Source organism: Hyperolius riggenbachi, chromosome 6, assembly GCF_040937935.1.
Source record: "Hyperolius riggenbachi isolate aHypRig1 chromosome 6, aHypRig1.pri, whole genome shotgun sequence".
NCBI lineage: Eukaryota > Metazoa > Chordata > Amphibia > Anura > Hyperoliidae > Hyperolius > Hyperolius riggenbachi.
Window position 1 is genome coordinate 238,521,281 of NC_090651.1, and position 13,761 is coordinate 238,535,041.

A 13,761-nucleotide genomic window follows, 5' to 3' on the forward strand; every position below is an offset into this window, starting at 1 on the left:
CACCCTTTGCTGACGACTATAGTTATGTCTGTAATACAACTTGCAAAAATAATTGTATAGAGATATGTTGCCTGCCCAGACACCACAGGCCGATTCTCGTTGAATTTCAGCGTGAAATCTCTCAGGAATCAATCTCAGCTGCCACCGACTTCCAGCCTCCTCCGCTGTTTTCCCATGAGCACCGCCTTCAAACTGAGCGCAATACCATGTGGCTTTTATGAGGTCACATGTGCGCCTGGCGGCACTAGGGGTAGATAGTGGATGAGAGGTGAGATTTAGAATGCCGGGTGGTGGGAGGGGGCACATTTACATGTGGGGGACAGCGGCCGGGGACCGTTGTCGGTCGTTGCAATGTCGCACACCATTGCTCGTGCCCCCAATCGACCACGTTGGACCGAGATTTTCCGGCTTGCATGACCGATACATTCAACTGATTTCGGCCCCAACATGGTCAAATCGTTGGTCAGGCATGCTTGTTGTGGCCCCAGTTTTAATTAGATTCAATAAAGTTAATTGATTTGTGCACGGTCGATCAGGCTGCAATATTGCTAGATGTATGGTCAGTTTTAGAGATGAGCTGATATAGGTTTTTCATTTCTTTTATCAGAGTGGAGCTACCAGTTTTAGTTTGTAATTGCACAATTTGCCAGCTGCTCGGGGTTCCTGCTGATTCCTCAGTGGATTGACTGCATGAGGTTGTCCTGTGCTGGAAACATTTTCGAATGCAGCTTCTGATACATATTGATAATACTTGAAAAACCAAGGCAAATGCCAAGTCTGTCTATTGCACACCAATGAATATTGGATTACATTGCACTAATTTGTCATTGAAGCTTGTTAAGTTTTTGTTTATTTCTTTCCACCCTATTGAGGATTAGTGCATGAACAGGATCTGTTTGGGTCTGGTTGCCATGTTACTCATCTATAATAGATGGCAGTACGTATACTGACACCTTGTCATTCAGTATAAATTACTTACCACTGATTGAATTGATTTGCTTGGAAATGTAAACTGAAGCCCTTCCTGCTGACGTCTGTGTTTGTGTCTGTGTTCATCTTCAAGCAAACTTGAAGTAAAAATAAACTCAAGAGATACCGTAATTGTATGTGTAGAAGCAATGGTTTATAGTCCTTTCCTAGTCTCTCCTATCATTATTTTAATTGTAAGGGGTTGAATCTGAGCTGTGGGTAAACTTTATGGCCACTATCAGAATCAATAGCTGTTTCAGTGAGCTGAGAAGGGCCCCTGAATGGCAAAAGCTGTGCAGATCAGGGAATCTGTTAGGCCCAGTGCACACCAAAACCGCTAGCAGATCTGCAAAACGCTAGAGGTTTTTGAAGCAGATTTTCAGAGCAATTCTAGGCATGTTTAGAGAGGTTTTCTAAACATGCGTAGCGTTTTTTTGGAGCGTTTTTATGTAGCAGATTACAAATATTGTTACAGTGAAGCTGTTACTGAACAGCTAATGTAACACAAATACCTGGAAAACCGCTCTGATCTAGTGTTTTTCAGAGCAGTTTGAGCTCTTCCTATACTTTACATTGAGGCAGAAATGCTTCTGCAAACCGCAAACGTGCTGCAGGATCCATGTTTGTGGTTTGAAAATAAGCAGATGCTGAGACTCTGCCTATTGCTGGGAATTCTTCATAGGAAATGCAGCGGGGCTATATGATCACACTTTCACCATTAGTTCTGTCATTTGTCTTTAATTATACAAATTTGGACGTGTGATGGCTGCTTTTCCTTTGCTCTGTGCCTAGTCCTTGTGTGTAACTCCTGGAGTATGGCTTTCAAACCTGCTGTTACATAATTGCCTAGGTGGATCCAGCTTAATGTTTACTTATTTAGTATAGTTGTCATGACAGAAACGGTATAGCTGGCCTCAATGCCTGGGCTATAAGGGGTTTCTTATTAAGCTTCTCCCACTTGGAAACAGGCTCATTTCTTTGCAATAATGACAAAAGAAATCTAGCAAAATTGTCAACACGATGGATTATTTGCGTCTTTTTAGAGCCAAAAAGGAGGGTGGAGATTGAAGGTGTGGTATTTAGGCCAAAGGCAGTCATAATTCTATTTACAATAGGATAGTGCTTCGAGTTCGCCAGGAGAAAAGCGCAATATAAATGTTGTTTGTCTTGTCTAGGAAGTATCAGAACATGGCTTGTGTACGAGGTTCTAATTCGTCAGAACGTCGCTGCCACACACCACTTACAGCTGTTACTCTTCCTCACTTAAAAGAAATTAATTTCCATCTGTATCTGCTCTGTAGAGACTTTGGTCATTCAGTATACACTCAATTATATAATCTTTATCCAGTCTTACCGCATTTGTTGTACTGGAATAAAAGCCCGCCTGTTTAAAAAAGGTGCTCACTTAGGTCTCTTTGGCATCAGTTGCCAGTGTTAACTTCCTTCTTGTTGCAAATAATGCAACCAAATGGGAGCATTAGTAACCACAAGCATGTCAGGGGTTGACATGCAGTGCGGTTACCGTCTGATAAAAAAATGCAGTGTCCAATGCTGCCTGCTACCCACTCCGATGCCCATGCAGAGAGCGATGCAAGTGCTGGATGCTTGCAGTCAGATGCAAGCACCCTGCACATAGACGTGGCTAACAAGCAGTTAAAGGGAACCTGAAGCGATAGGTTATATGGAGGCTACCATATTTAAACAATACCAGTTGCTTGGCAACCCCCGTCTTTGGTATTATTTGAATCACCCACCCGAAACAAGCATGCAGCTAATCTAGTCAGATTGTTGTCAGAAACTTCTGATCTGCATGCTTGTTCATGGTCTATGGTTAAAAGTATTAGAGGAAGAGGCTCAGCAGGACAACCAGGTAACTTGTATTGTTTAAAAGGAAATAATTATGGCAACCTCCATATCCCTCTCACTTCAGGTTCACTTTAAAGAGGAACCGTAACCAAGAAATGAACTTCATCACAATCAGTAGCAGATACCGCTTTTCCCATGAGAAATTTTTTCCTTTTCACAAACGGATCATCAGGGGGCTCTGTATGGCTGATATTGTGGTGAAACCCCTCCCACAGTGTGATCTCAGGACCATTGTTCTGACATCACACTGTGGAAGCCTTGTTGCATTGTGGGAAATAACAGCTGTTTACAGCTGTTTCCAACTGTTAAAAAAGCAAGCAGCATCTCTTTCAACTGAGGCCCAGTGCACACCAAAACCTCTAGCAGATCCACAAAATGCTAGAGGTTTTTGAAGCAGATTTTCAGAGCGATTCTAGGCATGTTTAGAGAGGTTTTCTAAACATGCCTAGCGTTTTTTTGAGCGTTTTTGTATAGCAGATTGTATATATTGTTACAGTAATGCTGTTACTGAACAGCTTCTGTAAAAAAAACGCCTGAAAAACCGCTCTGATCTAGCATTTTTCAGAGCGGTTTGAGCTTTTCCTATACTTTACATTGAGGCAGAAACGCATCTGCAAACCGCAAAAGTGCTGCAGGAGCCACGTTTGCGGTTTGCTAAAAACCTCAAACCGCTGGTGTGCACCATCCCATTGAGATATATTAGCCAAGCGTTTTCAAAGGCGGCAGTGTGCGCCTGTGAAAACCTGACATTACCTGCCAGCAGTAAAAATGTCACCATGTGATAAATGTCAGAAAGTAAATCAGGAAGAGGAAAGATTTTACAATGGGCGAACTCTGACTAAATCATTTATACGTAATTATTGTAAAAATGAAGCACTTTTGTATCACATTATTTTCACTGGAGTTCCTTTTTAAGTGTTCTGCTGTCAGTTGTTTGTCTGAAAGAGCCTTAACCTAGAGCAAGTATGAATATCAGGTGATCTGACTCCACTGGCTGTATGCTTGCTCCAGCCCTATGACTCTCACATACTACTGCATGAAATCCAAGCAACTGGCAATTTTTGAAAGGAAATAAAGGTGGCAGCCTCCATTTATTTCACCTGATACAGTTGTCAGTTTCTTCTAGCACTTTTTATTGGTAGTAATAGGAAACAACCTACGTAAGTGAATGTGTATTTTTTATGCAACTCAAACCACTTTTTTTTTCTTCTCTCCTCCAGGGTGTAAGGCATAACTCTTAAGATACACAGAGGAGATCTGCAATGGGGATGGATGGGGAGCTGTTTAGACCGTGTTGAGGCAACCTGCATCACTGCTTGCTGCAAGCCTTCCATACCAGATGTGGTATATTGAACACATGACTTATTTGTCTGGGTTGTGACTATCAAGATGCCATCTGGTAACTCACAATCCCCGGAGGACTCTAAATCTGTCCTGCCTCAGGAGAAATCAAAGATAAAAGGTCCTTATCACGTTGGACCACTTTTCCCACACCGAGCTGAGAAGATCATCATTACACGAAGTGACAGCGTTCCTGATGAGCATGTATTGCAAATCACCATCACTGAAACCACCATTATCGAGTCAGACCTGGGAGTCTGCAACTCTCGAGCCCTCATCTACCTCACACTATGGTTCTTCTTCAGCTTTTGTACCCTGTTCCTCAATAAATATATCCTCACTCTACTGGAGGCAGAGCCAAGCATGTTGGGTAAGGTTTTTTTTTATTATGATTATTGTTTTTTATTTATATAGTGCAAACCTCTTCCATAGAGTTATACATAGTACAAAACAGACATCAGTAGGGAGCATAGACACATGATCATTTTGACACAGTACAATCAGGACATCCAGCAACAAAAGTACAAATACAGATAGTTGATTTGTAGTTTGAAAACCTTGCTAATACTGATACATGGTCATATGATAAAATACACAGAAACAGGAAACACTAGGGGGAGGTTCCTGCCCTTGCATGCTTACAATCTTCTTTCATGTCACTAATAAGATTAGAGCTATAATGAAATGAGGGTGAATACAGTGTGTAATTTTCATTTATTTGTGCTAACAAAAGTCATAGGATTAGATTCCAGGAGTCACTCCTTTTTTAGGTTATCAGAATTGGCACTAATGTGTAACAAATGAAGGGAATGTGTAAATCCAGGTCCATGAAGAATCTAGTACAAGTATGAGTGGTGATAAGTCTTCAGGAACTTTTAACATGTAAACACCAGTATTCTCCCCAGGCTCTTTTGTTTGGGTGCTCCACCCGGCCAGCTTTGGTCGGCACACAGTTATCGGCTCATCTCCTCCTATGCTGTAAGCAGAGTTGTGCACAAAAGCACCGGTCTTGCATCCCCTTATCTCACCCCACTTGGCTACTTTTTCATGCCACCCGGCTGGAAAGAAAATTCTGGGGAGAACATTGGACATTACAATTTAAAGAACCAGTTCTATCATCCAAAGCCCATGTGAAGGCTACAATAAAAATAAAGAGACACCAAAGTTAAGGTGCGTAAGCTCCATCACTAAGTGTCGCCTGTCAGTAGTGGGCTCAATCCTATGGGCTACACTGCAAGGAAAAGTGCGCACACAGAGGTTTCCCTCGTCTTCAGCTGAGCAAACCCGTTCCTTTGATGTGGAGAGTAGGGATGAAGGGCAGTGCATAATAAAGAGGTTTCTGGGAAAATATGGAGGAAAAGGAACAACTAAAGGCAGTAAAAGACTGGCCAATTGCTAGTGTCTGAAAAAATAAATCCTTACCCGATGTTGGAGTTTGTAAATTTCCATACCTGCATAAACTGCATTATTTCAGATGTGCCTTCATACAGCAGGCCTGCACATTTCTGTTACAAAGCAATTCTCAATGCCCCACAAAGCCCCCTCAGGGCTAGGAACAGAATGAGCCTGTAAATGAGATACATGTAACTCGGGTGTGTCACTGGCAATGGCTATTCCTCCTCGGGATTTACTATTCAGCTAACATCTACCCCCAACTGCTCAGCACACAGACTGTTGCTCTCTGCCATGGAGGCGGAATCTTCAACTGATCTATCTGGAGGAACACGATATTGGAAGTTCTCTCTTAAAGGGATACTGTAGGGGGGGTCGGGGGAAAATGAGTTGAACTTACCCGGGGCTTCTATGGTCCCCCGCAGACATCCTGTGCCCGCGCAGCCACTCACCGATGCTCTGGCCCCGCCTCCGGTTCACATCTGGAATTTCAGACTTTAAAGTCTGAAAACCACTGCGCCTGTGTTGCCATGTCCTCGATCCCGCTGATGTCCCCAGGAGCGTACTGCGCAGACACAGACCTTACTGGGCCTGCGCAGTACGCTCCTGGTGACATCAGCGGGATCGAGGACATGGCAACGTAGGCGCAGTGGTTTTCAGAAGTCTGAAATTCCAGAAGTGAACCGGAGGCGGGACCAGAGCATCGGTGAGTGGCTGCGTAGGCACAGGATGTCTGCGGGGGACCGTTAGAAGCCCCGGGTAAGTTCAACTCATTTTTCCCCGAACCCCCTACAGTATCCCTTTAAGGTGCCCATATATAGTACAGTCAAATAGTTTGAAGGTCCCATTTATTTGACCAAAATGATTGAATACAGAAGAAACTGAAAAGAATGTTTTTTTTTTCAATCAGTAGAAATCAATTGTTCTGTTTTTGTGTTGGAAAAAATCAGGTTGATTGCTTTAAAAATTCAGTGGTGTTTGGTAGGTTTGATAAAATAATCCAATAAATTAAAATCTTATTAAAATGTAAACATTGAATCATGTATGGCCACCTTTACAAGGATCATTTCTGGGCTCAGCAGATGCATGAATGTATGTGTTAAGATATTAAAGTAGAGAGCATGCCCTCTTTTTCCCTGTTCCCTCTTAGCTAGCACTTATTCCATATGCCATAACTTGTGTAGTTGAACCTACCTTTTTATGAAGATCGAGTGATCGGTCATTTATAAATCACATAAGCTGGCGTACATTCTACACCCAGCATGCACATTTTGGCATTTTTATGGGAAATTATTGGTCTCTAATCATAGTTACGGTTAAGGAGCCATGAGTTAGCTCAGATACGCGTGAGCTGTTTTATGCGATTTGTCTACAATGCTTAATAAAAATTGGACTTTTAATACACGGCCGGTGCAGCGGGATTCTTCTCTTCTACGATACATATGGCTTGCTGATGTCCTGCTCCCAACCTAGGAGTGGAGTGGTTGTAGCGACCTGCCCTGTTTCATAAAGCTACTTCCTTTTGCTACTCTCACAAGCTGCACTTCAGTGATGCCATGTTTTGCCCTGGCTTGCTCTGATGGTGTCCAAATAACAAAGGATCTGTGAAGATAAAATAAATGGCTTTAAATATGTAAAGCTGTACGCATGCAATTCTGGAATCTTAATTTGGTCACAGGGTAATATAATACAAAAGGATGATTTGCATCCCTTCCATTCACTTTAAAGGACAACCGAGGTGGCATGACTAGATAGACATGTGTATGTACAGTGCCAAACACCCAAATAACTAGGCTGTGATACTTTTTTTCTTTCTCTGCCTGAAAGAGTTAAACATCAGGTATGCAAGTTACAGTTTCTGCCCGGGTCGGACTGTGTCAGACTATAGCATAACCCTCACTGATAAGTAATTATAGCCATAAAATACTTTCCTGTCAGTAAATGACTTCTGAGAGCAGGAAAGAGATAAAAAGGGTCAATAAATAATTTACAGATTTGAGCTCTAGCATACTTCACTGAAGGTGTCATTAAAGAGGAACTCCAGTGAAAATGGTGTAATAAAAAAGTGCTTCATTATTACCATAATTATGTATAAATGATTGTCAGTGTTTGCTCGTTGTAAAATCTTTCCTCTCCCCGATTTACATTCTGATATTTATTACATGGTGACATTTTTACTGTGGGCAGGTTATGTAGCTGCTGCTAGCTGTTTTGGCCGTTGGAGACAGCTGTAAACAGCTATTTCCTGTCTGTGAACCTTGTTACATTGTGGCAAACTGTCAAAAGTACCACGGTCCTCAGAGCTTCTTGTGGGAGGGGTTTCACCATAATATCAGCCATACAGCGCCCCCTGATGGTCTGTTTGTGAAAAGCAATAGATTTCTCATATAAAAGGGGGTATCAGCTACTGATTGGGATAAAGTTCAATTCTTGGTTGGAGTTTCTCTTTAAGCAGAGACAATGAAACCGTAAAAACTTAAAATCTAGATTTAAATATAAAATAAAACTGGGGTATTTCAAAACATTATTTTTAGGAGAAGGGAGATACAATTGTTTTTCTCATCCGTTTATTTTCACCTCGGAGGTCCTTTAAGGCAGCTATTAAACTTATTATTTTTATGTTTGTTTTTTGAATAAGTGCTGGAGTGACAACTTGAACAGATTTCTTTCAGTAAATATCTGAAATAAGAGGAACAAGGAAGGAGCCATTGTTAACTTCCTTTTAATAAGAAAAAAAACAAAAGCCCTGGCGTAGCTGATGTGCTGATTCTCTGCTTCTATTATCTTCATTCGGCTTTATCCAGTTACCCCCCAAAAAAGATGTTCTGAGTAAAGTACCTGCATTCTTGTACCAGGTGTGACACTCAGGCAACATGGAAACCAAGCCGTCAGCCCTACAGCCAAGTACCATATTTGTTGGAATAGAAGATGCTCCAGAGTATAAGACACACCTTTTGGAGGGCAAAAATCAGGATAAAGAAAAAACTACTATACTTAGCACCTCTAAAGCGCAGGGGTGTCTTATGGATCCCCCCCCCCCCAAGCTGTATCTAAGGTACACTGCTCAGCTACACTACACTAACTGCACTACACTATACTTCCCCCTTCTGCCCCACCAGCTAAACTCCACTGCACAACACTGTAATGCGCTAACACTCCACCAACACTTCAGTACATGCTGATCCTGCTGCTGCGCTCTTCTATCCTTTCCTGCGGTCCTGCTGATACATTGGTTCCTCTCCTCTTCTCCTCCTGCAGCTGTGGCTATAGCTGTACACTGCGTCTGCCTGCCGCTATACAGCTCCGGGTCTTCCATACCACGTAGCCTCTGGACTTCTGTATTAGTCTTGTTACTGTAACACTAGCAGTGCATGTGCGCCGAACGTCGTGTGACCCAGAGCACGTGCCCTGCTGATGTTACAGTAACAATAAGGAAGTACAGAGGCCACATGGTATGGAGGACCTAGAGCTGTAAAGCGGTAGGTGGCTGCAGTGTTCAGCTATATCCACAGCTGTAGGAGAAGAGGAGCCCATCTATCAGCAGGACCGGAACGAGGAAGAGAGGAGCGCAGCAGCCGGATCAGGTAAGCGCCTCCCTGCGCGCTCTATACATCATTTTACCATATCTGGACTAGGGTTGCCAACTCATCCCTTTAAATACTGACACATCTAAGTTATACATGTTCTGGGGCTTCTCACACATAATCAGTGCCTAAACTGCCTCTAACTAGCCACAAGACATGTATAATTGTCTTATAAGTGTCCGTATTTAAAGGGATGAGTTGGCAACACTGATCTGGACTATAAGACACAGCCCCTTCCCCTCTGGTTTGGGTAGGAAGATGCGCATTGTAAATGGGACTGTAGACAACACAAATACTTAACTAATGCTATACACAAATAAAGAACCATTGTTTTTTGGTGCATAAAAAAGGCTGTGGCCATCTTTATTGGTTTCAACTTAAAGCCTCATCTACACGCGTAGATGAGGCGGTGATGTGGCTTATCAATCGAGCCGCTGATGCGGCTTGATTGATAAGATCCGACAGGACGGATTTCCCCACCGCCGATTCCCTGCTCGCTCCCCGCGAGGGGACAATGGCAGGGAATCGAGCGGAAGATAAGCGGGGACGAGCGGGGAATCAAATCCGGCGCATGCGCAGGGACGTGGCGGGCACGTGCGGGGACGCGGAAGAGGCGATCCGGCGGCTAATCGAGCCGCCAGATCGGAGCCTCATCTACCCGTGTAGATGAGGCTTAAAGGACTTACGAGGCCGTCCGCTTACGAGGCCGTCCGCGCCCTCCGTGCCGTTCCGCCGGGTCCCCGCAGCTCAATGTGCCCCCCGGCCGGTCCCGACCCCCCCCCCCCCCCCAGCCCGGGTCGGGCTCTCCTTCCTCCACTAAGATGGCCGCCGGAGCTGGCCGCGGCTGCGTAGTCCGCATATGCGCAAGTGCGGCTGCGCAGCTCTAGGGCCTCCCCCCCGATCCACGCTACAGGCAGCCCTAGAGCTGCGCAGCCGCACTCGCACATATGCGGACTGCGCAGCCGCGGCCAGCTCCAGCGGCCATCTTGGTGGAGGAATGAGAGCCCAGGCTGGGGGGTCGGGACCGGCTGGGGGGCACATTGAGCTGCGGGGACCCGGCGGAGCGGCACGGTGGGTGCGGACGGCGCCCTACGTGCATTGATATTACATGCAGGTATTTAACATTTTGTGACATTTTCGCCTCGTAAGTCCTTTAAAGCTTAAAGAGGTCCAAATAACTTTATTAAACTTAAATCCTACTAATATAATAAATGGGAAAGTTCGGATGTTTGAATGTTTGTTACTCGATCACGCAAAAACGGCTGAACGGATTTGAATGAAATTTGGCACACACATAGTACATTACCTGGAATAAAGTATAGGATACTTTTCATTCTCATAACCAAAAAGAGACAAATACAAATTTCACTGGAAACTGCAGCCACTCTTACACTGTTACACTGGAGGTGTGTTTAGCTTCTAAGGGTAGAATGGTTAATTTGCATATATTCAGCAGTGATGCACTGGGAGACATCTCAAGCTCACTCCAACCTGAATTATCGCAAATTCTTTCTGTTTTAAGAAAGCAAACTTTTGTTTTTCTTAACATCTTAGTAAGGGGGCTTTTAGGACCATTGTAGTCCCTTACACACTCCAATGAGTTCTGGGTCACTATGAGCTTGCTGGTTAGTCTGTACCTCTCGGTGTTACAAGCCCTACTGCATAGAGCCAAAGTAATCCATACCATGCACTGATGAGGATCAAACAATCCAAAACAGTCTGTATGCATGTTGGATTATTATGGCTCTGTACAAATTAACAAGCTGACACATCATTGCATTCTAGCAGTTCTGGAGGTGTGTTTAGCTTTTAAAGCCAATGGGTACCGGTTAAAAAAAGAAGTCTGATACTCACCTAAGGAGAGGGAAGGCTCGGTCCTAATGAGCCTACCCTCTCCTCTCCCGGTGCCCTCGGTGCTGCGCTGGCTCCCCCGTTCGCGTCCGCCGCCGCAGGAACTTCGGAGGTCTTTGGGAGCACTCGGGCTTCCGAAGACGGGCCGCTCCATACTGCGTACGCGCGAGCGTGTCATAGAGGGCGCTCGCGCATGCGTAGTATGGAGCGGCCGCGTCATCGGGAGCCCGAGTGCTCCCGAAGGCTTCCGAAAGGTCCTTTCGGCATGCGGAAGTGGCAGTATTTGACCGAACTGGTCGAATACTGCCACGGGGGATCCTGCGCGGGACCGGGCACCGGGAGAGGAGAGGGAAGGCTCATTAGGACCGAGCCTTCCCTCTCCTTAGGTGAGTATCAGACTTTTTCTTTTTTTAACCGGTAAACATTCACTTTAAGGGTAACAATGGTTAATTTGCATATATTCAACAGTGATGCACTGGGAGACATTTTAAGCTCACTCCAACCTGAATTATTGCAAATTCTTTCTGTTTTAAGAAAGCAAACTTTTGTTTTTCTTACACTGTTAATGGTAGGGTTCTCAAACTTTGTACAGTTGGTTGATTTTCAAGGGGAATATTTCTGCCATTCTTGCACTGTTAATGGCACAAGCCTCAAACCTGCCATTCTTGCACTGTTAATGGCACAAGCCTCAAACCTGGTATAGTTGAACATTGGGTGACTGGGGTTCAATTTCAGAAAGGGGGTGGAGCCACAAATAGCCAATCAGATTTGTTTCATTCCAAACACCGCAAAGCTCACAAACTTGGTAATTGAGTAATTGATTAATTGTGTGTTAGGTTTAGGAAAGTGGGCACAGCCAACACCAGCCAAATACATAAGCGGGAAACGCAGGGTCATAAGTGGGCGGAGACAAATACAAATGTTACTGGGAAAATGTAAACAGCAGCCATTCTTACACTATTAATGGTAGGGTTCTCAAACTTTGCACAGTTGGTCACTGGGTGACTGAGATTAATATTCAGAAAATTGGGTGGAGCCTACAAAAGCCAATCAAAATCCACCTATTAATCTTTAAGGGGAATATTTAATTGATGCCATTCTTGCACTGTTAATGGCACAAGCCTCTTGCACTGTTAATCACCTGTACCTGGTACAGTTGGCCATTGGGTGATTGGGGTTCAAATTCAGAAAAGGGGTGGAGCCACAGCCAATCAGATTTATTTTATTTCAATGCAAATTATTGATGCCAAAGACCGCAAAGCTCACAAACTTGGTCATTAAGTAATTTTGTGTTAGGGTTAGAAAAAGTGGGCGGAGCCAACACCAGCCAAATACATACCTGGGCAATGCGGAGACAAACACAAATTTCACTGTGAAAATGTAAACTGCAGCCATTCTTACACTATTAATTGTAGGGTTCTAAAACTTTGCACAGTTGGTCACTGGGTGACTGAGATTAATATTCAGAAAAGTGGGTGGAGCCTACAAAAACCCATCACAATTCACCTATTGATTTTAAAGGCAAATATTTAATTGCTGCCATTTTTGCACTGTTAATGGCACAAGCCTCAAACCTGGTACAGTTGATCATTGGGTGACTGGGGTTAAATATTTAGAAAAGGGGTGGAGCCACAAACAGCGAATCAGATGTGTTTTATTTCAATGAAAATTATTCATGCCAAAGACCACAAATCTCACAAACTTGGTCATTGACTATTGACAATTGTGTGTTAGGGTTAGAAAAAGTGGCCACAGCCAACAGCAGCCAAATACATACCCGGGAAACATTAGGACATCAGTGGGTGGAGAAAAATACAAATTTCACTGCTAAAATGTAAACTGAAATTTGGCACACACATAGTACATTACCTGGAATAAAGTATACGATACTTTTTATTCCCATAACCAAAAAGGGGGTGGAGACAAATACAAATTTCACTGGAAAATGTAAACTGCAGCCATTCTTACACTGTTACACTGGAGGTCTGTTTAGCTTCTAAGTGCACAATGGTTAATTTGCATATATTCAGCAGTGATGCACTGGGAGACATCTCAAGCTCACTCCAACCTGAATTATCGCAAATTCTTTCTGTTTTAAGAAAGCAAACTTTTGTTTTTCTTAACATCTTAATAAGGGGGCTTTTAGGACCATTGTAGTCCCTTACACACTCCAATGAGTTCTGGGTCACCATGAACTTGCTGGTTAGTCTGTACCTCTCGGTGTTACAAGCCCTACTGCATAGAGCCAAATTAATCCATGCCATGCACTGATGAGGATCAAACAATCCAAAACAGTCTGTATGCATGTTGGATTATTATGGCTCTGTACAAATTAACAAACTGACACATCATTTTATTCCAGCAGTTCTGGAGGTGTGTTTAGCTTTTAAGGGTAATGATGGTTAATTTGCATATATTAATTACAACAGAGAGAAAATGTGTGCATCAACCAAGTGAACCTGACAAATCTGGCTTTGCAAATTTGGCCTATTGGCTAATCACGAGACATTGCTCATGCAAATAAGCATTTGCTTTCGCATGCCTAAATATGCAGGGTCAAAACCAAAAACCGCAAAACAATCCCCGCGGGAATTAGTTCATGCTATACAGCACTATCCAGGGGCGCCACGAGGAGGCTTCCCATTGCCTTATTTGCATGAGCAATGTCTCGTGATTAGCCAATAGGCCAAATTTGCAAAGCCAGGTTTGTCAGGTTCACTTGGTTGATGCACACATGTTCTTTCTCTGATTGTAGTTA

At 43.7% G+C, this 13,761-nt stretch overlaps 1 protein-coding gene across 3 annotated transcripts in view; it reads left to right on the forward strand.

The window, feature by feature from the left end:
- Window positions 1-13,761, forward strand: part of SLC35E2B (solute carrier family 35 member E2B) — a 102,300-nt gene that overhangs the window by 56,554 nt on the left and 31,985 nt on the right. For all 3 annotated transcript variants that reach the window (XM_068240566.1, XM_068240565.1, XM_068240567.1), the window contains one exon: window positions 4,056-4,546. In XM_068240566.1, coding sequence (XP_068096667.1) covers window positions 4,225-4,546 — 322 coding nt within the window. In that variant the 5' untranslated portion in view covers window positions 4,056-4,224. The remainder of the gene's footprint in view (window positions 1-4,055; window positions 4,547-13,761) is intronic.